This window comes from Aythya ferina, assembly GCF_964211825.1.
Source record: "Aythya ferina genome assembly, chromosome: 2".
In the NCBI taxonomy this organism is placed as follows: domain Eukaryota; kingdom Metazoa; phylum Chordata; class Aves; order Anseriformes; family Anatidae; genus Aythya; species Aythya ferina.
The window spans coordinates 8334109-8361531 of NC_140297.1; the positions used below are offsets into that span (position 1 = coordinate 8334109).

General features: G+C 38.6%; 1 protein-coding gene across 4 annotated transcripts in view; it reads left to right on the forward strand.

The window, feature by feature from the left end:
* DPP6 (dipeptidyl peptidase like 6) overlaps positions 1–27423 on the forward strand; it is a 557763-nt gene that overhangs the window by 366338 nt on the left and 164002 nt on the right. For all 4 annotated transcript variants that reach the window (XM_084509965.1, XM_084509967.1, XM_084509964.1 and 1 more), the window contains exons 2-3: positions 15868–15982; positions 24118–24216. In XM_084509965.1, the coding sequence (XP_084366091.1) occupies positions 15868–15982; positions 24118–24216 (214 nt within the window). The remainder of the gene's footprint in view (positions 1–15867; positions 15983–24117; positions 24217–27423) is intronic.

The window sequence follows — 27423 nt, forward strand, 5'->3', positions numbered from 1 at the left end:
GTGGTAAGCTAGAACTAAACGTGATATCCACTCATGCACATAACAGGAGCTAATAAAATACACAGAGAATTCATTTTCCAGTGCAGAACAGCAGCAAATGAATAACATGCGTAATGACATTCTTCAAGCCCAGTCAAATGCTCCTGTCCTGACCGGGCAATGAAGAAGTGCTGATTTCTGGCTAAAATACATGGAGCTCCAGCGTTTCTTTGTGCCCTGGCCAGCCAACCCTTACATGGCTCTGCTTCGAAGACTACTCCCTCTAAACCTCTCTAAACCTGCCTCTAAACCTCATGGGAGATTATATTTTTCTGGACGTGATCAAGGAACCCATGGAAATATAACTCTTACAGGTTATCTCAAACAGAGAGGTGTTTAGGAAGAGGGACATCAATTCTTAAAGGTGTTTGGGAACCTTGCCTACAGTGAAACTGAGGGCATTTGAGTGTCTAAATGGTCTCTAACAAACTACTCTTGGTATTGTTGTAATAAAGCCCATCCAGTGCCACCCCCTGCTATGGGCAGGGCCCCTTCCCACCAACCCAGGCTGCTCCTAGCCCTGTCCAGCCTGGCCTTGGGCACTGCCAGGGATGGGGCAGAAACAGCTCCTCTGGGCAGCCTGGGACAGGACCTCACTTCAATCTGAGTGAAGGACTTCTTCCTAATAGCTAACCTAAATCTGCACTCTTTTAGTTACCTTTGTATAGATCTGCTGTTTTTCCCACAAATCTCTACTACTAGAGTGAATGAGTCAATGCCAAATAGTGGGGTCAGCATCGCTACCAAGTGGAGTTAAAAAATTGTCACTTACTGGATAAAAAACTAGATTGGTAATGAGGGCTCCCACCATGCATGGTTAGTCACTTCTGCCTGGAGGAGAAGCCATGGAGGGGGTGACTGATGGGGAGAGGGAATACTGGAATACTTCAGAATAAGAAAATTGAACTAGTACAAGCATGGAAGAGTCTATATACGTAAAGCTTTTTCATCCATTTCTCTCATTTGGGCTTTCCATGTAGGTCTTTTAGCATCAGATGCACCTTCTGTTTTAGGAATTTGAGTTTTTAATATAAGTGAGAAATTATTTAAGATATAATTATGATGTATATAAAGCATGGATGATATATAATATAGGAGACTCTTGGGAAGTTCATGCTCAGCATGAACCCAAGTGCAGAGGTTTCTTGGACTTGTCTCCAGCGGGCACCTTGGTTCAGATGCTGTGTTGTCAAAGGATCAGGATGTCAAGACATCTTTTATTCCCATGGGGGATAATGACTTCCTGCCTGAATGGCAAATGTTCTCATTCCTCATGAAAAGTTATAGGACAAAGGTTAAGTTGCCTCCTGTAATTTCACAAAGATATTTGACACACGCCTCAAGCTGTCTTTTCTATCTGTGCCAGACATTTTTTATTGTTCTAGAAGCTGACTGAGTAGTGCAGCCTGGTACACCAGGGCTTGTTAAGACCTTGCAAGATTTATTGTTTTCCACTTTATGTCTCCAGCCTGCGAAGGAGATATGCTGTGTGACCATGTAGCTTATGCCGAGAGCACTCCCTCAGGTGGCACTTGCATCTGGACTTCCAGAATCACTGGAATTATGTTACCAGACCCCCAGGGAAGAAGTAGAACTCTGCTTATTCCCTGAAATTTTATATATATGTATTTTAATATATTTGTTATTGAAGCAGGCAGATTCCGGTTCTTTGTCCTATTCCCCAGAAGAGTTTTTCTCCCTCTCAGGTGGGGAAAAAAAATACTGAAATCACAAATAGTGATGAAGCCATTAAGAAAATGGAAATTAAGATGGAAATTAAGGGAGAAGTGGGATATACTTTTTCTGTGAATTCTTACATCTGTCACAAAGTGTTGTGTAGGAGAATGAAAAAGATTCTGATTTTTTGTTGTTAAATTAATGCAAAAAAAAAAATGGAAAAAAAATCCAAGGTTTGTAACGCCCCATTAGTTTGCTGTGACATCTCCTGAAAATAATATGACTTTTCTATTTGACATTATGAGGCTATGATAGAAACATTTTATAAAGGCAAAATATGTAGAGAAAAGCAATGCTTTTTCTTCTCTAATTCTAAGATGGCACAAAAGTGTCAGGCACTAAGGCACAGCCTAAAGATATTTCTTGCTAACAAGGAGAGGTCATAAAACATATAGCTTTTTCCTCCTCCATCCTCCTCCTACTAAAAAGTAAATGAGAGCATGTCTGCTTCGCAGTCACTGCCACGAGCCCTGGCTTTAAATGAGTTCACCTGGGTCCTGAGCCCATGCATCTGGCTGCACCAGCCTGCAGCTTAGCCCAGGCAGCCTGCCTCAGTGTTTGTCCCAGCTTCTCAGGCAGGTTTGCAACACTAGTCTCCACGTTTCAAGAACAACATGTCTTCAGGTGCCCTGTGAGCTACTGGGGATGTGGGGCACATGTATCACAGTGCTAACTGCCAATCTGAAATGCTGTCAGAAGCACACATGGCATTAGGGTGTGCTGTCAGATTTAAGGGTCTCTTTCCACTGTGAGCACAAATTGAGGGAAAAAAAAAAAAAAAAAAAAAAAAAAGGCTTTTACTTCTGCAGTTCCTCTGATGTTTTGCTCTCCAAATCAGACACGTTTTTCATTAATTATTCACTCCAGACGTATTCTCTCACCATATGGGAGGGGGTTAGCTGCAGAGATGAGGTTCCACTGCAGCTCACTGCTGCCTCTGGGGCTGCCCGTGAGGGCTGCAACCATCCACCAGGCAAGGCATTGCTGCAAGGTCCAGCTCCATCCAGCTCACTAAAGGATGGTTTGTTTCTCATTTCCTCAGAAATGAAAACTAATGGACAAAAGACAACTCACTTCTGGTACAGAGCTAAGTAGGAACATCTGTAGGGTGTGAGGGTCTGCTTCCCCATGCCAAGAAATTGAAAGAAAATAAACTACCTACATGTGCATATATATTTCTCTGCTGTACCAACAAAATGTAGTGAATGAATCTGTGGAAGTCTTAATTTATTTATTTATTTTTATTTTATTTTTTTTTTTTTTGATCCTGCTTCCCTCACTCCCTTAGTTCAAATGAATGACAAAATTGACTTGAAATATTTTAGTACCTTTGTGTGTGTGTGTGTGTGAAGCAGTGGAATTTGACATTGTATTTTATCTTGACAACCAAAAGACTAGCACTTGACACTCTCTTCTTTAGTAGCTCAGACCAATTGCGAGAGGATAAATGTTATACAGTAGGCTGATCTGACAAAGAGACTGTAGTCATTGTTTTATATGGTAACAGGTGAAGGATTCCTGGAGAGAGGTAGAAAATCCCCTGCCACCATGAAAGGACAGGCAGGGCAGACTGGGACCTGGTCAGCAGTGTGGGTGGCACTGGGGGAGTTAAAAATGCCAGCAGCAGAGCAGCCTTGTCCTCTCTTCCTCGAGGCAGCTTTTGGCAATGGCTGAGTACTCATCCCTCATCATTCAATAACTGAGATCTTTCACATCAGTTATCTGCTGTCTATAGAGGCAGGGAGCGATGGACCAAAGGAACAGCTGTTAAACGCACAAGTGTTTATGTCAATGCAGTAGAAGGAAAATAAGGCAGTGGACTTATCTTGACCAGCTCATACACCTGTCTGTCCCTTCGCGGCGTCACTGCTATTTGTTGGCAGCCAGCATGATGGCTGGCATATAGAGCACAGATCCGTTGTGCCATATCCTTTCTTCTTTGACACAGAGCATTTCACAAAGTCTTACTGTCCTCAGTGCCGCATTTCTGTTCTGAGTTTGGTGACAGCAAATGTTGCTTGAGAAGAGCACAAAGGCTGTGACTGATGGTAGGCTGGGGAGACACTGTTTGGAGCTGTGTAACCTGGAGGACTTGCTCTTACTGTAACTAACTGTAAAGGTCACCATATTGCTGGGTATTCTCTACTCTCCAGGGAAAGAGGGCACTGGGTGCATAGCCATCATGAGTGGAAGAGGATTCCACAGTCTGCAAGTGAAAGAATGGAGAATCAAGAGCCCACACATATAATTTCTGGGGCCCCATTTTCCTGAACTACAATTATGGAGGCATTGCCATGAATTTAGGGGTTCTGGTTCAGCCATCTTGAAAAAGTTAGGTTTCAACTAAGGTTTTCTGTTCTAAATGTTAGTCAAGATTAGTGTATACCTGAAACTTTTGTTGAGATCTTTTGTGCAGGTACCATGAGTCCAATAGCTTCATTATGATTCTGTGATTCTGTGATTATTTTTGCCCTTTAGTATCTTTCTGTCTGTACCTAGGCCAGCATAAGGTTCTGTCAAGTAGGAAGCTTGGAGTTCAGAAGCCAAATCCTGCTTTTTCTGAGTATACAGAAGTGTGTGCAACTGGAGGTAGAGGGGTCATGATCTGGTGAATGTGAAGGGAGATGACAGATGGGATTTCTAACCAAAATGACTTTATATTTTATTACAGAAAACGTTGAGCAGTGCAAGCTGGTAGTATTGAGAGTCCTGCTTCTAATTATGATTCAACATTATATTTCACTGCTAATAACCTTTTTTATAATCACAAAATATAAAAATGAAATGCACATTGCTGATTTTTGTGTGTGCACCAATGAGTAATACAATCATGATGTAGTTTTAAATTAAATTCTTTTGTTCCTTTTGTTAATTTCAGTTTTATGGTTTTCCCCAGCCAGAGCCTAATTTACAGTAGAGAAAATTCCCTTAAATTGATTTTTTTAAAATACACTCACATACACTACATTAACCTTTTCATTCCCTTATGGTATGTGTCAAAGAAAAATGATCCCTGTAACATCTAGTTACTGGAGAGATGCATATGTAGAGTATATAAATTAGTAGACTTCTCATTCTGCTCTGGACAGATTTTTCACAAGTAATAACCTGGCTGTGCTAATGTTCATCCCTCTTTAAAAATACCAATGCCTCAGCTCACCGCATTTGCATTCTCCTGCTGCTACATATCTGATCACTTCTGAGCTCAAAAGTAGTGATGGAAGAGTTTTATCTTTGAAGGCAGAGAAGAAGAATGAATGCACCAAGGCTCATGCCCTCAGAAGCACCTCTGTGCCTGACTCCTGGTGAAGCCACAGAGAATTAGGGATCTCAACATCACTGAGGACATTAGTTTATGTGTGGTGCAATGAGGGATTTCACGCAGACAACTCCCTGGGCAGTTCTGGGGGAACGAGGTACTTGGTAAGGAATTCCATACCGGAAGGGGTTTTGCACCATTGTTTGGGTTCAGGATGTCTTTAAGTCTCACAAGGTGAGTATGATGGGCAGAGATATGAAGATATGATGAAGATGAAGACACCTTCTTAGGTGTGTTTAATCTTAAGTTGATCTGAAGATCCTCAGCAATCTAGGGAAATTAGATTGCCCTCTCTCCCTGCTGGGCCTGTTCGGATCTCTGAAGTTTAGAAGCCAAACCCCACTTCTGGAGAGTAAGAGGTCAGTGGGGTGAGGAATGAACCTCCTTGTTTCTTGGTCACTCACCTTCCTCCTTTCCTCTTTCTGAAGCACTTTTTCATGGGATGCAGTGAAACTGCCACATAAATGTCACTGTGTCTACTTGGGAGATTTCTCTCTCTTCAAGCCCTTACAGCATGTTCAAACCAAGGTGATATTCATACACTTAACTTCTGTTTCAAATACAAGGGGAACCTCTTTAACCCACTCTTTCTCACTTTTGACATCACAAGTGAGAATGTAACAAAATGAAAGAGATAAATTTAATTACAGAGGCAACTTTAGAGTTTGAAGCCAGTGGAAAACACACAGGTAAACCATCAGCATGATTTAGGAGAAGAGACACTTTTGTCAGTGCTGTTAAGATGCTAACATTAATTGTGCAGGGAGATTAAAAATCATTGAAGTGATGCAGTGGCTATGCTGCTGGATGGCAGTGACCCTTGTGAAATAGATCTTCGGGGACAAAAAAAAATGAAATAAAAATAAAAATAAATACAGTCTCTGTCCTTCAGATTTTTTGTTGTTGTTTTGTTTTGTTTTTGAGTAGGAAAATGGATGTCTCATTTCTATTATGTGTTTCACTTGCCTAGTCTCAGAATTGTATTGAATTAAGGATATTTCTTTCAAATGAAAAATGAGCAAGAAAATAATTCTTTCAATACAAGAAGTCTTGCTCCTGTGGTGTTGTGCCATAGCTAATACAGCACAGTATGGGAAAGAATGTTGGCATTTTGCTTTCCCAAGGAAAAATGACTTGCTGTTTGTTGGTTGTGTTTACTATTGCCCAGAAAGTTTTGAAAATGAAAATAAATGACTTTGTGAAGCTTTCTGTAATGCGCAGTGAGAACCCTGGTAAAAATAGAAATCAATTAAACCAGACCAAGCATAAGACTCGTAAACCTTTGGAGACCTTGGAGTCACTTTGCCTGTCAGCAGCACTCGGTACTGAGCCAGTCTGCTTGCATTTCATGCCGAAAGCCCGAGCCACTCTCAAAGAGCTGTAATTCGTCAAACTGCGGTTTTCCTAAGCTGGGGCTCGACAAGGGCCGGGGGAATTAAGACTTTTTTTTAAAAAAAGTCATGTCCATCAAATCAGGATATGCATGAAGTGGTTTCAGGTTTGAGAAAGATATCTGAAAAAAGCCTGAGAAAATCCATTAGGAAAGCTGAGATGTTACATGGGGCTCATAACTATTTTTGAGGAAGAAGCACAGTGGGGTCTGCTCTGCCTCAGCATCCAAGACAGGCTCATCAAAGTCAGCTAGGAGGGAAAAAATAAAAGGGGGGAGGGGTGGAAGTATAAAATAAAATAATAATAATAATAAAAAAGAATAAAACAGATGTCCTTTCCCTGTTATGTGAACAAAGGAGACAAAATAATCCTGAACAATAAGTATTGCAGAATTAGGCATGAGCTGGGAGCCGTAGCTTAGATTTAGGGTTTGAGATTTAGGTGGAGTTTAGGTCTGACTTTATATTATAAGTTAACCTGAAGGGACACAGAGGCCAAACAATCGTCCATAATCATTTATGTGTTTTGTTAGGATGCTCCCAGGCACATTTATGGCTCACAGCATGTTCCCAGGACTGACACATCAAAGCTGGTGTTTCAGAATGAGCCAGGGACTATGCTGGGAAGGAGGATGTGATGTAGTTATCTTGTACAATGCGTAAAAGGGTTTGGCTTGAAATAAAAATTCTCTAAAAATATAAATATAATCTGTGAATTTTAGCATCCAGAATAACTCCAGAGTTGGCAGTTTACATGCCTCCTACACTATAATTTTAATAGGATGCTCAGACGGTTGAGAAATACAGCATCATAATCTGATTAATTTATGCTATGTAGAAAAGACTGAAGGACTCAAGCATGCTACTAAAAATATTATTATTGACTTCAATAGGGACAGATTCTGGTTTAAAATGGGAAGAACTTTTTATCTCTTGTGAGAATACTACTGACTTATTTAAGGGAAATATATATATATATATTTCTGCTAAACTTGACTTTTATGCAGAATGCACATCTCACAAATCCTGTGGAGGACAGAAATATGTGATATTTTTACTAAAGTTTGAGAATTTTTTAGTGTGCACCCATCAGATTTTATCATCTCCTGCCTGGACATTTTTCTTTGTTCAGTAAGTAAAAACATTTTACATTGTATCTCACCAGAGAGGCTCAGTTAGTTTTCATTACTTTTGAATTCTCATTATTATGGGTTTTGGTCAAACGTTCTTTCCCCGGAAAAGTTATGAACTGGCACTGCAGTGTCACCCCATGTCATCTTTTATTCTGGGTCTGTCCCTATTGTTCACCTCCATGGGACATGGGAGGTTGGTTCTGACTCTGACCTGCTTTGGCCAAATGCTCCCACAGCCACAGGATGTTTGGAAGCCGTCACCTTGCAGCACCCTTGTTGTCCATCCACCATCATCCAGTAGGAAATGGTGAGAAAAAGACATTTTGAGCAAAAAGCAGCTGAATTATCTAAATTTGCACTGACAGACAATGGTTGGTGTAGTGTGGTTGGTTGTATTGAAGGTGCTTCTTCTTTCTGTTTTATTTTCATTTTATTTCAATTACCACAAACATGCATGAATATTTGAGTACTAATAAGAGTTATGCAAGGTTTGACCAAACAGGAATCTACCCTCTTCCAGTCCCTACCCATTTTAATTCACGCATATGTTCACATAATAGTCACTGTATCACAGGTTTATTTCCAAGTAACCTGACAAGATAACTTTTATTTTCTTAGCACACAGACCAATTTCTGCATCCTGAGTTTAATGGACACCCAAGGAGAGTGCAAAATTAAATGATAAAACCATTCTCCCTCCCCGCCTCCATCCTTGTACCCACTGGTTTGGTATTTCCCAGCTGTCTCTGCAGCTTGGTGACCTCAAAACTCTGCTGTTTTCATGGCTGTTTCTCACATCGTTCCAAAATAAATTATTTAGGAATTAAACTTTGTTCACTTCATGTTTTACTTCCAGTACCATTCAGAAACAAGTTATTTACAAATTAAATTACTGGAAAAAAAAAAAAAAAAGCCTAGAAGTTAGTAAAATATAATACTAAACAGAATTTCTAATGCAATGCTGTATTTCTACCCAGGGAGATTAAACACTTCACCACTTCTCTTATCACAAATTCTTCCTTGGTGTTCAGAGTCATAAATTGAATGGCATTTTCTGTTTTTCCTGAAATTTAGTTTCTCTAAAACTGTAATTGCCTTTTTACAAATGTAAGCAGAATGGCATTTGGTTGGAATTGAGGGATGTGACATATGAGCAGAGGTTTCTCCAAGCTCTCAAACCTTGCCAAGAAGCTTCTTTTCCTTTTTCCTGAGACTATAATTCCTAAAGAAGTGGAGAGATGACATTCTAGCATGCCTTGGCAATGTCACCTTTTGCAGTTCATTTCTGCATGGGTATGAACTGTTTCAAGGCTTCTATGTGTGTTGCTGCTTTGTTTGGATGAATCCAGGCTTTCAGTGCATTATAGTGGGAAAACTGGAGCAAAGATTACACTGCAATACACAGGGGTCCTGGGATCAGTGATATTATCTGCAACATTTGGGCTTGCCAAGTCTTTTCAGGGATCTGATGGAAACATAGACTCTTATGGAATAAAATCCTAAACATCAAACCTAGTTTTACTGGTGCCATGGCAGATGTTTCACCCTAGCAGACAGTTTGTTTTAGTTTTAGTGGGCGAATATATGTGCTTATATCAAACACTGAAATAAAATCAAAGAAATGCTATTGATTTTATGGGCTTTGTCCCTATTGGGAATAGATCTTTAATTATTAATTGAATTATAGCTAAGGGCCCCTGAGAGGACTGGTTGTCCCACTGTGCCAAGAACTATAAAAACATCTAGGTTATGGTGGATGAATGAAGCTGAAGGTAGGAAAATGAAGATTAATAAGATATTAAAACAGGACCATCACAAGTCTTTACTAAATGTATCTCAAATCACATACATTCTGCTATACACATGCACAATTATTACAACCTCCTTTCTCCTAGGCTTGAGATAGAAGATGGCCATGTCCTTGTCCGGAGCCATACTTCGTGCAACCAGCCCAGCTGGTGTTCACAGCTTGAAATTTTATCACCTTGAGAACATGCTCCTGGCAGAATTTCAGACTCCATGTTCCCCATTTGTAACCGACTTTGGAAATGCCTCTTTGTCTCACTGTCCGTAAGCACTAGGCATAACTGGAGAATATTTAAGTAGTAATGTTGCTTATTCATGCGTGGTAAGGTGTTAAGAGAATGTTGCAGCAGGGTTACTATTCCTGGGTACCAAAGTCATGTGAGATGCCAGTTCAAGATACAGAGATGCTAAATTAATCTTCTAGTGCTGTTAGGTTTGGAGGGGTTCCAAAACCATTTCATCACAGCGCTCATAAAAATGATAGGAAGTTGTTAAATATCCATTTCTGCAGTACAAAGCAAATAGGAATTCCAGATATTACTGTATTTAGATCTTTTTACAGATTTTTTTTTTCTCTCTTAATTTAGAAGTAGCACTGGGTTGCACTTGTAGCTGACACAGGCTGGCTTTGCTCCAGTGGAGCCGATGATCTGCATCAGTCAATGCTAGCTGAGGATCTGGTGCCTTCTGCTTTAAAACTGTGGAAGACCCGTCATCTGTTAGAGCTAACAGTTAGGCGTGATGTGCAGATGGCATTCATTTTCTCCTATTGCCTTTGTAATATAAACATGCAAGACTGAAAGCTCTATCAAAGCATAAAACATGCAGGGTTTATTTTTACAAAGGGCTGAGTGTTACAGACACAGCCTTTTCCTTGCTCACCCTCAAACACTCCATTAGTGCCCAGCCTCAGAGTATTTTCTGACGTGCACTTTGCAGCAAATTGTGAGAAGTAGCTACAGGGCCAAAATGAATGGCTTCGGGTAAAAGAGCCTCACATAAATGCAGGGTGGGATAGCATGTTGCATGGGTATAGGGTAGAAGATTTTTCTCGTGGTGCTGTGGAGTAGAGAGCAACAATGTTAACTGTTACAAAGTCATTGTTCCCTATCAATAAAAACATTTTTTTAGCCAGTTCTTCTGGCTGAAGAAAAACGTAATATAGCTGTCTTTCAACACAGCAACACACAGGATGTTTTTATCCCTCTAAATTGTTCTGTTGGACTTTTCTGTGAAAGTCCAGGTGTATCCCATGCCTTGTTTGTAAAAGCAGGCCAAGTTCTTCCTCTTGTTGAGGTCTTTCAAGTGACAACTTTAGCATTTCAACAACTGAGTTTGCTGTAGCCTCAGGTTCTCTGAGCCTATCTGCAAACCGCTTGCTCTTTGGCATCCAGCTTCAACTGGAGTACAGCTCGGGGTGGTCAACAGCAGAAGCTGAGAAGGCAACTGGAGGGGAGAAGGATAAGAAAGAAAACAAAAGTCCAGTAGAGGTACCTCCGTTTGAATTCAGAGATGAGAAAGATGCGGTTACTTGCTTATTATTGTTTACCTGTCTTATGATACTGCCTAAACACTTTAGTGATTGAGGTCTGCACTCTGCCAGGCAGGATACCAAGAATGAGTCCTGCACACAAACAGCTTCCCTCATAAGTTTAAGACATTTAAAATTTAAGCAGAGGATACAGACAGGTGGAGGGGTGTGAGGAGACATAGGGCAGTATCGATCATCAATAATAACCAGTGGTCTCAGCAAACCTCCTATTGTAAACACTGCTACACTGAGTTTGCTGCTGTTATAATTGCAATTAGTATTTCCTTTATGCAACACAAGGTTAATAATCAGTCAGTATGGGGTACTGGCTACTCATCTCATTTTTAATACTATTTAGCTGTTATAATCTGCAGCAATTTTGTATTATAAAGAACTGATTAACAGCAAGATTATTTTTCTGCTGAAGGTCACGGGGACACCAGTGGTCCTGTACCTTAACTGCTGAGCAATGTGTTTATCCTGAGCCATGGCTGGAAATTGGTGAGCTGACTTGCCAGAGATATTACATTCATCATGCTCTGTCATCAGGCACAAGGTTTAATTCAGAATAAAGTAGAACAAGATGAAGTAGAATACATATTCCTCAATTAACTATGTGCTGAAAGTCTTGCTGGAAGATTTTTTTGTTTACTGAGTCTCAGTGTAGCACTTCAGGTCATACCCATGTTATTTAGCTCAAAATTAGAAGAAAATCAAAAATTCAAGAAGCAGAGTTTGCAAGAATGGCAGATATAGAAACCATATAAAGGCACTCCTGTAAACCCCTCTTCTGAAGCCAATCAAAGATCTCACACCTGTTTTTGTTTCATACCATTTGTATTTTATTTATTTATTTTTCTTTCTGATTTACACTGTCATAACTGAGAGGAGAGCTCATTTTCCTGTCTGCATGAGTAGCAATGCCACTGGGAGATTTCCAGCAGATGTAGATTGTTTTATGCATCCTGTATAGTCTGTAAGTGTATAATACCAGATAGGATATACACTCAGTCTCTTTTCTTGAAATGTAGAAGTGACATCTCTGTGTTGAAAAGGACTAAGAGGTGAACCATGGCCTGCCCACTGTTGGTACTTCAGAAATATTGATCTAAGATATATAACTTTTATTAAATAATACCAATGATTGACGATTGATATGTGTATTGTTTTCCTTCCATTTAACTATGTTGACATAACATTAAAAATAAATAAATGACAAACAAAAAACCAGTTTTGAATGAGCTTTTGTTTCAAAAAACTGTTATATTATTGTAATATGGTCACCATGCAGACAGACTTTTTGGCAGGTTTCAAATAAATATGCCAGAAATAAGGTTGTTGACAGCATCTTGGATTGGAGTGTATCCAGCTTTCATCCATAACATGTCAGTGCAGTGATTCTTTCACAGGCAGGAAAATATGTCACCATAGATCCATATTTTAGAGTCTTAAAATACCATAGATGTCTGGATTTATGGCTTCAAAGTCAACTTCACAGGTGGGTAGCGTTATTTTTCAATCATCAATGAAGATGAAAGCGATAACATTTACAGTTTGTAATATGCAACATCAATGAAGGGTGCTTGTTTTAAAACCTGTGGTAACATCTGTTTTACTTTCCTAATCCAGAAACAATTAAGGTTTTATGTAAGAAAGAGAAGGGGGTTGAAAAAAAAAATGCAAAAGGAAAAAGGAGAAAAAGGAGGCTGAAGGTCTTTAGCTCGCTTGCAGATATTGTGCAGGCTTTGTGCTAGCTCTTCATGAGAAGCAGAGGGCTTGTGACTCTCACAAACAACTGACTTAATTTTAATGTTCTCTTCTACACTGTTTTTAGTAGAATCATCTCATCAGAGCAGAAACTGTGCATGCTTAGTTTATTTTCATATGTGAAATATGCTCAGATTTTGGTATTAAAGACAAAATAGTATCTTTAGAATTAACAGCCGTGGTTCACAAGGGGTATCTGCTGTTTGGTTCAAATCTCTGTATTTACATCTGCACACTAGGATCTTTCAGAAATGAGCAAATTATGCCTTTGTACTGCACACTGGAAACAAACTCTTTGAGGTGCCACTTCAAGAGTGTTATTTATGTACTTGAATCCGTATCTGACAAGGGCTTAATTAAACACCTTCCTGACTTCTAGAGCCAGCTTTCCTGAGCAATGTGAACAGGCAGCTGATGTCTGTGTGGAGGAATTTATTTTTAAGGGGTGGGAGCTGGGAGCTTGCTGCCAAGGTTATCAGGGATCAGTGACGAGTCTGTAATCTCCTGGAGATGAAGGCTGGTCATAGTGGTGCAGCAGCATCCCTCCAGAATTAACAGAAATACAGGTAGGAAAGACTTAAGCCATGAGTGCTGGTGTATATGATACTGTGTGCATGTGGATTTCCTGCAAGTGATTTCATCAAAAGAGACTTCAAATGACTGAGAACAAAAAAGCTGCTGTCCAAGCCTGTGCTGAATAAAGATGTTTACCTTTCTTTGAAATGCCGTTTATCTCTCCTTGCTTTTTATCAAGGAAAACTTTCTGACAGAATTTTGAAAGCAAAATGAATCTTTCCTTTCTGCTTTCTTGCAATGCATTAAAACCCAAAGTATTGTTTTTAAAACTTTTCCTCCTCTTGACATATTAGAAATCCCCAGTCTTTGTTATTGTGAGTTTGTTCCAGTATTGATTGAATGAGTAAAGAATTAATGGGGTTATTATACGATAGCAGATTCAATGGAAATATTGATGCACTGAAAGCTTAAGCACATGTGAGCATGGGAAATCTCACAGAATGCAAGGTTTTATTTTTGAACTGGATCTGAAATTGTTGATTCAATTCAAGCTTATTGAAAACCTCCTGAATTATTTTTGTCAATTTTAAAACTTCTGGTTGCATGGGGGGAAGTTTATTTTCAGGAATATGGGTGTTTCCATGAGCCCTGCAGTGCTGCCTGCATCTTACCTCTGCCTGTTTGTCCTTCAGACACTGTCAAGGTTTGGCAGTGGCTGGGCAGATGTACTGTGGCTTTTCAGCTGCTTCTCCCCATTTCTCCTGTCATCCCGTTAGGTCCCTCTGTGCCCTGCTGTGGAAGGAAACATATTTCTGCCACTTCTTTTGAGCCTGATTTGCACCACCTGAAAAATAGGGACTGTAATACTTTCCTAATAAAGGTGTCTAAGACTACATTAATTAATATTTGTAAAAGTGTCTAAGTTGAAGATGCTATAAAAATGCAAGTATTTATATTGTTTTCTTGATGGAAAAATTATATTTCTCAAGGCTCCTGACCTACTTTTCATATTTGTTTATAGATTCATTCCTTCTAATTATTTTGCATTTCAAATACAATGCCAAGTACAACTGTGGGGAAAACAAAGATGATGGGATGCTAACCTCTGCATCTCTTTGCTAGAAAGAATGGGCACCATTGTGCTCATTCCAGAACTACAATTATTAATGAACACAGGTACCACCTCAGATGTCTAATGGTTCAAGCCCAGCTCTCCATTGCAGGTTTATAAACTTTGTAATGGATAGATCCCCAAATGCATAGGAAGAGGATTTCAGCATTATATTTTTTTTTTTTCTGTAAAATGAATTCTTAATATTAAAAAAGTTGGAAAATGTCTTCCTGCATCTTCTGAAATCAAACATATGAGGTTTGCCTGACCTCTGTTCAGGTAATTTTGCCACACTACAGAAAATAATAAATAAATAAACATACATTACAGCAAGTTAAATAGTTTCATTGTAATACAGAAGCACTTCCTCTATTATAAGGCTTTATGTCTTCCTAGTTTGTTTGTTTGTTTGTTTGTTTTTAAAGAAAAAAGGAACAACAACAACAACAACAAAAAAAAACACTTTAAAGAAGTATCAGCAGGTCTGCATTAGACCCGCCATCCCTAATAATTTAGTAAATGAAGCAAACCTCCTAAATCAGTGAGGTTAATGTGGAGGAAAAGCATCGATGGCTGTTCTGGCTGTGAGGTTTGATCTCTGGAGGGACGTCATCCTTCCAGGAAAGTGGAGAGCACGGATAATTCATACAGTTCCTGTGTCTGCTTCAATTCATGCATAAATTCACATTTAGTGTACAGTGATAAGGGAAATCCAGAAAAAAAAAAAAAAAAGAAAAAAAAAAAAAAAACATGAAAGGGATAAAATGCAATAAATATTTAAGATCTTGTGAATGTGAACACAGTACTTCATAAAAATCTCTGTCTCAAGAACAGAGGTGCTGTCTACATCCTAGACAGAACGTATGGTTTAAGCATAGTGAAGTCAAAGCTCGTCAATGAGTAGTGATGGAACTTTTATTGTAAAGATTAAAGGGCATGATTAAATATAATGGATATGCTAGACATTAAATCCATCTTCATGTCCTTAGACTTACCAACATGGGAATGAATGCAAGGTGTATTGAGTGGATATGATGTTTTCTGGGAAGGCAAAAAAGGTCACCATGGGAGTATCTTCTCTGATATTTTATCTCTTTATATGCCCCTGTGAATTATTTATCTTCCTGTATTCCTCTCTGGTATCTTATTATAAAAGTATCTTGAAAGTTACTGGAAAGCTCTTTAGTCAAACTTAATGAGGGGAGGTAGGAAATTAGCCTTTAAGTGAGCTAAGTGTTGGTGTGGACAGCCAGTGCCAGTATGCAAGGAGGCAGTGGGAAGTGCGGGTTACACTGCTGAGCATCCAAGGGGTGCACTGCATTTATCAGTTAATCTAATTTAGGAGGAATTTAATACCATAATGTATTAGAGTGGCATAACTGTACTTGGCTTACCTGCCTGCCCCAACACGGCTGCATGGTGTGATTCTGTAGGAATACTTTGCTGTTTAGATTCTGTTGTTTTTCTCCTTGTCTCAGTGCCTTTTCTAAATGTACGCTTTCCTTTGATATTTCTAGGAGCTGGTGGGGAGTAATCCTCCACAAAGAAACTGGAAAGGAATTGCGATTGCATTACTTGTTATTCTCGTTATCTGCTCCTTGATTGTCACCTCTGTTATACTCCTGACACCAGGTATTTATAACCTTTAAGTCACTTTCATTCTGTTTTTCTTCTGTAATTTTACACTTCCAAGGATAAAGGAATTGCAAGCTGACTGCAAAGTCAGCATCAAAAGAATCATCCTTCCTGCTCTTTAGCTTGATGAGTTGGAGACCATTCTTAAGCAGATTGCTTTAAAGTGTTACATTTTGATTCAAAGGTCAAGATCACTGAGCTGAAGGTACCAGGGTGAAACTTGGTTTCATAAACATAGATGGCAAGTATAATTTTAGATGGACAGGGTAACTGAGACCTGTCCAACCTGCCCATATGGGGCAGCAATCAGGTCATGGGACTTCCTGAAGTCCATGCCCATGTGGAGCTGCAGCTGTTACCTGTTGGGTAACATATCCTGGAGCATCTATAGTGGTATTAAACGTCTGTGTTTAGGCAACTAAATACCTTCCCATTCAACTATATTGATTTTTATGTCAGACTGCAGTGGTCCAGCTTTACAAAGCAATTCCAGATTGGTATGTGCTGGATAGCACTTAACTACATCAAATGATTAGTCACTTCCTAATAAGAGATTCTTCCAGATAGTCCTGTTTTCAAGCTTCAGCAAAGTTCTGCACATGTAACTTTTGTAATTTACTTCTCTTACAGTAGCTACTGTAGTTCTAGGCTTGAATTTTTGTGTGAGATCACTGTGATTATTGATTATTACATATTTATACAGCCCTCTAAATTTCCATGACTATTTAAACAGAAGAAATAATCTACTTTTGTGGCTCCAAGAAGCTTGTTATTTGAATATGAAAAGACAAGTGAATGAGAGAAAAGACATAGAATTCAATGTCAGAAAGGGTTAGGAGCTACAAAACAGAGAAGGCAGAAGGTCTCCTGTAGGGATGTAAAGAAGAAAAGGGCTTCATTCTTGGATGAGTACATGGAAGCACAGAGAAGAAGAGGGAAGAGGCAATAAGGGAGAAATAAAACCATAGGAAATGGAAGACCACAAGGTGGTGAAGTAGAAAAATGAGATTAGAGTTGTGGGGCAGAAATTTCTAGGAGCTCATAGCATGTGAACTGACATGTAGTTCAGCAGATTTAGCCCATCTTCCCTGACACAATTCTTATTCAACAGTCCTGCTGTAAAATAGACTGAAGAGAGCGATAAATCAAGAAATACAGGACTTCACAAAGTTAACTGGAAAATAAGTGAAACAATCTCTGTGATGTCCTTTTGGTTATTTAAAGTCATGCCATGTTTGGTTTATTTCATGCTATCCTGAATTTTTCAATGCAAATGCAAGTAGTACATGGTCATGCCAGCGTAATTAAGTAATTAAATTAATTAAGGTTAAACTTAATTAAGGCTCATTCTTTAAATTACTTTTGCTAGGGTTCAGATTAACACCTTTGGACATAGCAGTTCATCTCTGAGACATTTTTGGCCATGGTCTGTGGTCTGTATTCATATTAAGCAACACTTATTTGCAGTGATGAAATTGTCCCTTATCCATGAGACATTGAAATGTTACCTCTTTTTTTTTTTGAAGTGTATTTACAGTCTTTTCATAAATGAATGCCGAAGCATGAATTCCTAAGCCCATACTTGTGGGTTTCAATAAGTTAACAATGACTCTTATTGCATAGATAAGACTAAGTGTACAGCTTTCACTGAAGAGCAGGAATAGATAAAGGTGGATAAATGGGGTGGAGCATGAACATACCTGTGCAGTACTAAAGACAGTCTGAGTCACAAGTCTTTCCTTTTACAAGACCACCTGTAATAAGGATATCATTGTAAGGTTGGTCAGAATATCTGATGAGGATTTAGCATCTCTGGTTTCAGTTCCGAGCTCTGCTACAGACTTCATTTATGACTTCTCCTGAACCTTACTCTCCTTTCTATGTAAAGACACACAAAATCCACTAATGACTGTTATGACTACAGATACTACAATGCTATTGTACAAGTAAAAGCTGAGCCAGAAAAGGTATACTGAACATTGATTCCTTGTAGATAATGTTCTCTTAGGAAAACACAAGTAAATATGTGTTATTATGACATTCTATGTTATGTAGTACAAAATGGGAATGGGAAATGTATGCATTCAGCATTAAGTAAAATTCATATTTGTATTTGTGTGTTTATTTTATTTGTACGTACATACAAAAAATAACATTCTGTGTTTGTGTATGTATTCATAACACATGTATACACATAAATCATCCAGTTATTAGTAAGATTTTAGCAAGAGCTCCAAATAGCACTTTTGAAAGTGTCTCTGTGTTTCTGTGTTTAAAACTTAGGAAAATGCAAAGTCATTTTCTATGCTCAAATTTTATTATATATATTTTTATTTTTTTTATAAATTATTAAAGTGGAATTTGTTTTGTTTTTCTCCCTTAACGGTGTTTCAGAACTGTCCTCTGCATGTAAATACAAAACCTCTGAGCTCAGTACCGTTTTTTTTTTTTTGTTGTTGTTGTTGTTGTTTTTTCTTTTATATATATATATATATATATATTATTATGGATCTAGACTGCTTCATGGTGAGACTCGGCCAAGGGTAAAATCAGATAGCTTAGGTTGCTGCTGTGGCTTGGCAGCAGCTGAGCTCAGTCTTCTCTTGGGCCACTGACCCTGGAGCTTGTTACAAGCACATGCAATGGCACAGGGTAATGGAAGGCTCATTTCACAGGCATTGCCCAGCAGTCAGTGCTGAGTGAGACACTGAGAATGACTTGGCAAACATAACATTTTAAATTGCTAATCCTGAATGGGGATAGCACTTCCCAGAGAGGTAGGAGAGGAGCCTGTCCAAAAGGAGAAGCAGAATGTGAACTTACTTGTCATAAAAGAGCTCACTGGAAGAAGAAATATTTATCCTTTGGTAATCAAACTGAGAATACAGTGATGGATATTTGAAGCAAGAGCAAAGGAAGGGATAGGAGGACAGAGAAGGAAAGAGGCAAAGCAGTTTTTTGGATGTTTGTGGGGAGCTTCTGCCAAGTATGAGAGTGGTATTGGAAAAAAAATCCTCTACTGAATCTCTCAAGCAGGATGATGTGGTTTGGCATGGTCAGAGCAGAAAGCTGGAGGCTACTTCACATGTTTGTCTTTCTTCTGATGATAAGACTGGAGTGCAACCTGACACTCATGCTAGCACAAATATATATTTGCATTTCATCTCTGCATTTCTCATTTGTAGTTACCTTGTCCCTCTCCCTGGCTGAGAAACCATTCTTCTTTTGGTATTTTTCCAATGATTTGAAGGACTGTTTTACAATGCAACACTAAGGCATGCAATGAAGAGGTGCTGTAAAACCAATGCTGACCATCATGAAATTACTACAGAGAGCAATTTGGGGAATTCCTGGGATATAGTGCAGTATGCACAGGCATGCTCAGACATTAATAATGATGATGATGATGATGATAATAATAATAATAATAAATAATTATAATAAAGTGGGTATTAGCTAACTGGATCCATAACGTGAATCATCAGGATGACATTTCCCCCATAAACTGAAACTCGGGACAGTCTTTGGAAAATGCAAGAGTGAGTGGTAGAATGGGGAATGGGAATGGCTTGTTTCACAGACCAGATGCTGATTAAGGTTTTTAATGATAAGGAAAAAAGGATTTATGTACCTCTCCAAGATATTTGCAAATCAGTCCAGAGCTTTAAAGAAGGTTTAAACTCTGAATTCAGCTTGAGAAATGCTGAAATTCTGGCTGGTTTGGGTTTCTGAGAAGCAGGTCACTCACCCTGCTGTAAGAGCAGCTTGTAAATTTGGAACAGCATTTACATTCAGTAAACATCGTACTTCCAATAGCAACGTGTTATTGATAGCAAATGCTTAGGTCTTATTTTATAAAATTCTAATAAAACAATATTACTATGATTTATATATCTCTTGATATTCTAGAAAATAATTCTTAAAAGAAGCTGTAGCTGGTGGAAGCTTGAATTTAATTACACTGTAGTATACTACATGCCCACAATTGCCTACGCTGAAGGAGTCTGTTTGTGTGTGTGTGTGTGTGTGAGTCCTGCCATTCCACCCACCTTTGAAAAATATGAAGCTATTCACTTAAATGATAAAAGTGTGAGACTGAGACTTTCTTAATTGACAGTTGCTCACTTGTTGCAGCATATGGCATCTATATGGGTCTTGTCTTATCAGAGGTGTGTGTGTATTTTTATAAACATGTGCAAATGTTTGTAGGTTTGCATGTGTGCACACATATACATATCAAAGCTGAAAAGAGGACACAATTCTGCAGAAGTTTTGCATTAAAAAAAAAAAAAAAATCCCTCCCAAAATGTCATTAGACAATTTGCTTAGGAAAAAGGTGTTTTCTGGGCCCCTCTATTTGGAAAGTGAGATTAAGAAGGACTTTTTTGCATATCCGTTCCTGATGTTTAAAGCTTTGTGAATGTGTACATCAAGTTTGTTCCTTTCAAATATAACCTTTAGGTGAAAAAATGTACACTCAATCCCATGTAAAAATCTTTACAAATTTCATAAGATTTTTTTTTTGGACAGAGATAGTACTGAAGATAGTCATTGTATAGCATCAATTCACAGCACTCTGTCAGACAGCCAAATACATCACCTTGTATACTTAATATGGCTTTTGCTACTCAGCAAGAGCAAAGAAATATCCACTGACCGGTTGTGCAATGCTGTAATTTGTTTGCTTACAACTGTTACATATGAATGTGCATTATTAGTCAATAAAAAAGTAGGATTTTACAAAACGGAGAGAGACTGCCTGTTTTTCTTGCCTTGGCCACTTGCCTTTTGGGGATGGGAAGATCTGCTGAGGTAGAACAGGGCTCAGGTCTTCTCAGTGACTGAGCTGGCATGCCGAGGTGGGATGGGAACTTCTAGTATGTTGGATCAGGCCTGCCAAGAGGTGGATATTTAAAAAATAAAAATAAAAATAAAATAAATAAAAATAAAAATTAAAATTAAAATTAAAAAATCCATGACTTAGCAGCACACAGTAGCCCAAGAGACATGTGAGAAAAGCATCTGACACAGACCTAAAGCTGAGTACCAGGGATACTGGAAAGAAAGATGGGCATCCAAAGGTATCTGAGGCTTCCTGACCTGTCAAGCAGCCTCTGAGCATTACTGGAGTTGAGAAGCTTGAAAGAAAGGATTGGTACCACAGAAGCAAAACAGGCAAGGAGGTTGGCCAGTCTATAATGGGGCTAGAGGAATGGAGCAGACATTCTTAATGAATGTTCTGACTTGCCTATGTGTTAGATGAGAGGCAGTAAATCTGAATTTTTCACCAAAATGTTATTTACTGATAGCTTATTAATTAATTATTTTTCTCCTCTGCTCTATGACTGAGATTAGCATTATCCACAGTATACTGGAGGAACTATTGCAGCTAATATTATAATATGGTGTTGGACAGTATAAGGGAATCTTATCAAGACATGTCTTATAGAGGCTGATGTGTGTGCATGCTTTATTCACTCCTTCTCCCTTTTACCCTTTTGTCCCTTTTTCCCTTACGAGGAGTTTGAAGGGCTGTGAAGGTGCAGAGGTCACGCAGCCCCTGGACTGGCCTTTTGCATCCTCTTCAGAAAGAGGGAATGAGAAGGGCTTCCTGCCCTGCCCCTTCCCAAAGATCCAGCATGTTTGTGTGTGCCTTTCCTTATGCCTTCATGACGGGGAACAGTGTGTCCTCATTCCCTGAGGTGGCTTTTGGAAAGCAGTGCCTGAACCAGCTACAATATCCCACTCTGCAGTGCCTGATCTCCGCACATGCCTAGTGCTAAGCCCTTGCTCCATGGTAGGAACTAACTGGAACAGTTTCCTGGAGCTCTTCTGACCTATATTTTCCAGGTTAGTAAATAAAATTATGCAGAAAAACTTGGCATAGTGCTGTCACATAGAAGGATTTGGCAGAGGACTTGTATTAATATGTCTTGGCACTTTGAAAGCCAAACTAAACAGTGTGATTGAAATCAATTAGATTTAAAAACAAAAGAAAACAAAAAATGAAAATTGAAGAATTTCTTTTAATTTGGTTAAAAAAAAAAAAAAAAAAACACCTTCTGGTGGAACAAAACATTGTTCAGAATTAATTTTCAGTAGTCTCTGGTAACTCAGGAGTTTCAATTTAGTGTAGTAGAGAAGAACTTTTTCTCTCTAACAAATGGCTTCTAAGAGTCTGTTTCCACTGCTTGTAATCACCAGTGCATTCAGTCAAAGTAACAGCTTTAGTTCTAGCCAAAGGTACCAATGGCTGCGTGATACCAACAGACCCCAGGCATCTGGATACTGTAGCGAGGAACAATATTGCTGTGGAAATACTCAGGATGTGGCCTTATGTTTTACTTTTACAAGCAGATGTGCTTAAGGCTGATTGAAAAGTTTGCATTAAAATACTTTTTTCAGGAAAAAAACTTAAGTGTTGGGAACAAACTACTCAAAGTCATTTTTAAATATCTTTAGAAAATGATTGCTTGTCCAACAACAAAAACAACAAAAATCAACAAGAAAACAACAACAACAAAAACAACTGTTGATGGAAAACAAAAATCGAAAAGAAAATTGTGGATTTCAGGTTTTCTCTAAAAAAAAAAAAAAAAAAAAAATTGAGGAAATGAAAATCCATTTTCATACTAGGCATACTAAGCACTTCTATTGTTCTGTAAGCTCAATAATCCATCAATTCAACATAAACACTTCAGTCATAGGCCCAAGTGCCTCTGCATTATTTTTATGAGAACTGTTACACAGTGGAGAGGTGCTGGTGGAAATGAGAAGGCACAATTTTTGTAGAGAAGAAGAGGCTACCTGTGGCAAACTTCTTAAATGTATGTCTTAGTTTTACTCAATTCTACTCATATGTGATCAGTCTTGGTGGCATCCTAGATGAGAAAGATTTCCTTGTGATAAGACAAAAATCTGTTTGCAGTCACTGGCTGAAGCTTTAGAAGTGGGGTGAGGGAGCACATTACGCCGTATGCTGTGGGAGTAAAATTTCCAGCAGTGCCTAAGAGCACCACAGAAGTGGTGCTCAGGAAAGCAGGACTTGGTGAATTCCATCACATACTCTATCTCAGATCCCTATTGGATGTTATTTATTTAATTACTTGTTCAAGAAAGTTGTCAACCCATATCCTAATTTCCAGTACTAGAGTCTTGTTTTTTTTTTTTTGCAATGACACCACACATTTGGTCTTGAAGTTGCCATGGAATTGTTCTCTGCAGGTTGGTAGGGGCTCTTGCTGTAATACACAATACTTTATTTTCCTGTATGAAGGACAGGGGGGGAAGCATACAGCAAGGTTTTCTTTTTTGGAAAATTAAATTTGCTACAAAGTAGATCTAGGAAGAGTGAAATAAACAAACAGTGCTGCTCATTAAAGAGGATCTTCCAGAATCTTCAATTGGCAGTCTGGTTCTTCAATTTAAAAGTTGACCACAGTTCCATGTTACAATTGTGTTTGCAAATGAAACCAAATCCTTTCAGTAAAAATGAAAATCAGTATCATCCAGACATGCACCACCAAAGGATTTAGAGGTATTTCTCATAGATTTTTCAAAAATATCTCTTCAGTTAGGTGTTTTATGAATTCTTAAAAATATTCTGTCTAAATCCTTACAAGGCTAAATACATTTGCAAGTGTTGTTCTGCATGACAGTTTTTAAGGAAACAAAAATATCAGTTTTAAGTAAGTCAATTTACATTTTATTTTATTTTACTAAAAAAAAAAAAAAAAAGAAAAAAAAAAGAAAAAAAATGGTTTTGGAATAGTGAATGTTGAAAAGTTTTAATATTCTTGAGAGTAGTCAGAATTCTATAGTGCTCTGATATCTGCGTGTTTGCATGCCTTTTTATATCTTTTTTGATCTGTTTCTGTCAAAAAGGTGTGTTTTGGATCATTGGTCCTTTTGTAGTTGTTGAATCTAGGCATAAATAACCAGGAGGTTTCTCTTTGTGAACTATTAGATGGTCCTTTTCTACTGTTGACAATGTGAAGGAGCTTATGAGTGACAGAAGGCTTAATATGGACCATTCCTGAATGAGATATGATATGGCACTACTCAGAGTTGCTGTAGTTTCAGGTACAGTTCAAAGTAGAAGTAATGGCAATTTGTTTTTGTATGCTTCACAGTTGAAGATAACAGCTTGTCTCAGAAGAAGAAGATAACAGTGGAAGATCTATTTAGTGCTGATTTCAAAATCCATGACCCAGAGGCTAAATGGATAACTGGTAAGTGAGGCATGAATGGGCGTCGGCATCTTTCCTTCAATGGCTCACTCCCGGGATACCTGTCTTTATTTTCTTCTTTATTCCCCCTGTTCTTTTCTTTACTCTTCAAATTACAGAATCATGCAGCGGTTGCGCTTGGAAGGGGCCTCAGGAGATCATCTTGTACCAACCCTTGCTTAAGCGGGAGCAGCTAAAAGAGGTTTCCCAAAAATTAAATCCTCGAATTCCTATTCCAGTTTTCCTCCCGATTAATAAGTATGCAAACACCACTGCTCTGTTATTGCCATTTTTTATTTAAGTACCTCCAGTGAGAGAGATCCCATAGAGATATCCCACAGCTAGGCATAATCAAATCTTCTGGTTTATTTTTGTTCATCAGAACACTTATTTTTTTTTTTTTTTTTTTTTTTTTTCCAACAGAGAGGTGAAGTGTTGCTAAGCAACTGGCAAACAGTGGTCCAGCAGCAGCTGGGCTGGTGCTTGCACATACCCCATTTGCTCTTTTTGTCCTACCCTGCCGTGCATTTTCTAGTCAGGGGAAAACCAAATAATACTGGAATTAATGCACGTAGTGTTTGCTGGAGTGGAACTGTTTGGGGGACGTAGATTCTAGCTCCCGCTGGAAATTGCTGCAGTCTGAACAATCTTTGGCAGGAATAAAATGATCCGTGGTATGCCATTCATATAGGTTCCAGTCCAACTCCGATTATCGCTAAAGTTATTAGTCTTTCTTCTGAATTTAATGGGGAACTGGATCAAATCCTTCCTCTTGTTTGGCTTTCATTGTCTGCTGTGCCCATTGGGAACAATTCTAATACCTGTAATGAAAAGAGAGAGAGCTAAAGGGTTGTGCTGAAAGAACGCGCTCCCCAGCCACCCTCAGCACAGCTGTCTCTGCCTTCTTCCCCCAACTATGGAATTGCAGGAAAGCAATTGCAGACAATACACACCTTCACAAACACACCTGCGGTGGGCAGGAACTCTTTTTCAGGCTGCGTACTCTGGTGGAGCAGTGCTCCCCATAGCCACTCTTTGGGAAGAATGTAAATGGAAATGTTAGGAGTGCTCCAGTTCAGAGTTATTTGTCTACTATTCCTTTTTAGCATTGATATCCCTAATGGTCTTAATGAAAGAAGAGTTGTTTTATTGTGACCTTTGCAGCTATTTTTTTTCATTATTATTTGCTAGACTATGAAGGAATGATGATGAATTAAACAAACTTTTACAGGAACGGAGAATGGAGTATTGCCATGGAGCTGTGTATAACCTCTCCTGTCTGAGTATATCTTTTCACAGAAATAAGTTTTTTGTTGTTGTTGTTGTTGTTGTTGTTGTTTGTTTGTTTGTTTGCTTTTTCCCACAAAACTACAGTCTTCTGTGCAAAAACAGTATTTCCTGTGCTTTTCTGGTTACAATTACATCCTGGTGCCATATGCACTTTAATTGAGAGTCCAATTCTAGCATGTTTTTAACTTTATTTCCCTCTTCCCATGTGCTTTCACTGACTCCAGTGCAATTTAACATAGATCTTGCCTGATCTAAAATTGCTAAAATATCATTTTATACAAGAGAATTATGAAGTTGTATTGTGCAAACCTGCCTGAATATTTTAGAAGGACTTGTTTTGTCGCTGTGTTTCTAATATTGCTGATATTGATTTTAATACAGCTAGAGGCATTTTTTTAAGCCAATAGATATTCTGTAGATTTACCCAAGTAACTTGAGGGTTGAGAGCAGGTTTGCAATCTGCAATGTCATTCATGCAAGTACCCATAGCCATTTTACATTAATTACCTTTCTGAGTTATAGTTTCTTTTCATAGCTCTCTCTACCTGGCTAAATGGCAAAATCTTGGTCAAGGTCCCTCATAAGCAAGATGAAAGACCAATAGTCTGACATCCAAGCACACATTCCTATTGGTTTCATGTTCTCAGTTTAAGAGCAATGAAAATCTGTCTGAAAACACCCAAGCCAAACTAATAAAACCTAGTACAGCAAGAGTGTCGAAATGGCTCAGCAGAAAAATTGCCTATTTAACAGTCACAAAATGAGTGACTTTAGCATAGTTTAGTGGATAATCTGCACAAAACATAAATACCTGTGGTCTATCCTTGCTTCCTTTCTCATCCTGTTAGTTATGTAGCAAAATACCGCAATCATTCAGAGATCTGCAAAATTCAGTCCTCTCAGCTCTTCAAATCTATATTTCCTTCCTTTCCCTTTCCAAAGCAGATAAGTATTTCTCTCCAGGGTGACAATTTAAAATATTCTGAAAACTCACTGGAATTGACGGGATGAACTGATGTTTAAGCATTTTTTTTGATTCGCGGTGGGCAAGTGGAAATAACATATTTCAGATCGATAGCTCTGTCATTCCATTGATTTCAAAGGAGCTAGAAAAGTAAAAAGAGAACCAGTTTCAAAGCTGACATAACTACACATCCAATGCAAAGACCACACGCTTTCCCTCAGCTTCCAATTGCAACTTAAGGCTGATTTGTGGATATGGCTGCATCTTTTTTATTAGAATTTCAATTAAATTTACTGGCATGAAGTGAGAGATATGCCAAAGATGGGACTTTGAAACTCTTAGCATTTTTGTGATGCTGCAGTAATTTTTAATTCCAATTTACATCTCTATCCAATGGTTTATGGAGAGGAAAGAATATTTTGTTTAATTAGCTGCTGCATTCACTGTCGTCCACAGCCCCGGACATTGCTCTTACTGAGTCACAAAAAAAAAATCTATAGGGGACCAACCTAGTACATAGACCAGAGTCAACTGCTCAAGAGTATATTTCTAGTTCCACATCTTCCATGGATTATTATTGCTTAGATATGTTTTGTAGCATAAGTTAACACTGGCATCATTGTGAAGGTTTCTCTTTTCACAATAACACTGTACATACAGTACAGTATATGGTATATATGGTATAGTACAGTAGATATATGGTATTATAATATAAGAAGTTTGAGATTGTTCTAGTGACCAAATTGCATTCCCATGCCCAGCAATTTAAGTGCAAAGAATCCAAAAAGCATCTCCCTGCCAGACTCATCCATCCCTTTCCTCCCAGTGTGCTCTGGTTGTTGCTCACCGCATGGCACCCTGCGCCTTTCCATTCTCTTCCTGTAGTGTAAACTTCCCTTAACTGTACAACTATAATTATGTTGTCCATATGCTAAGCATGCATGCGAGCCCCAATT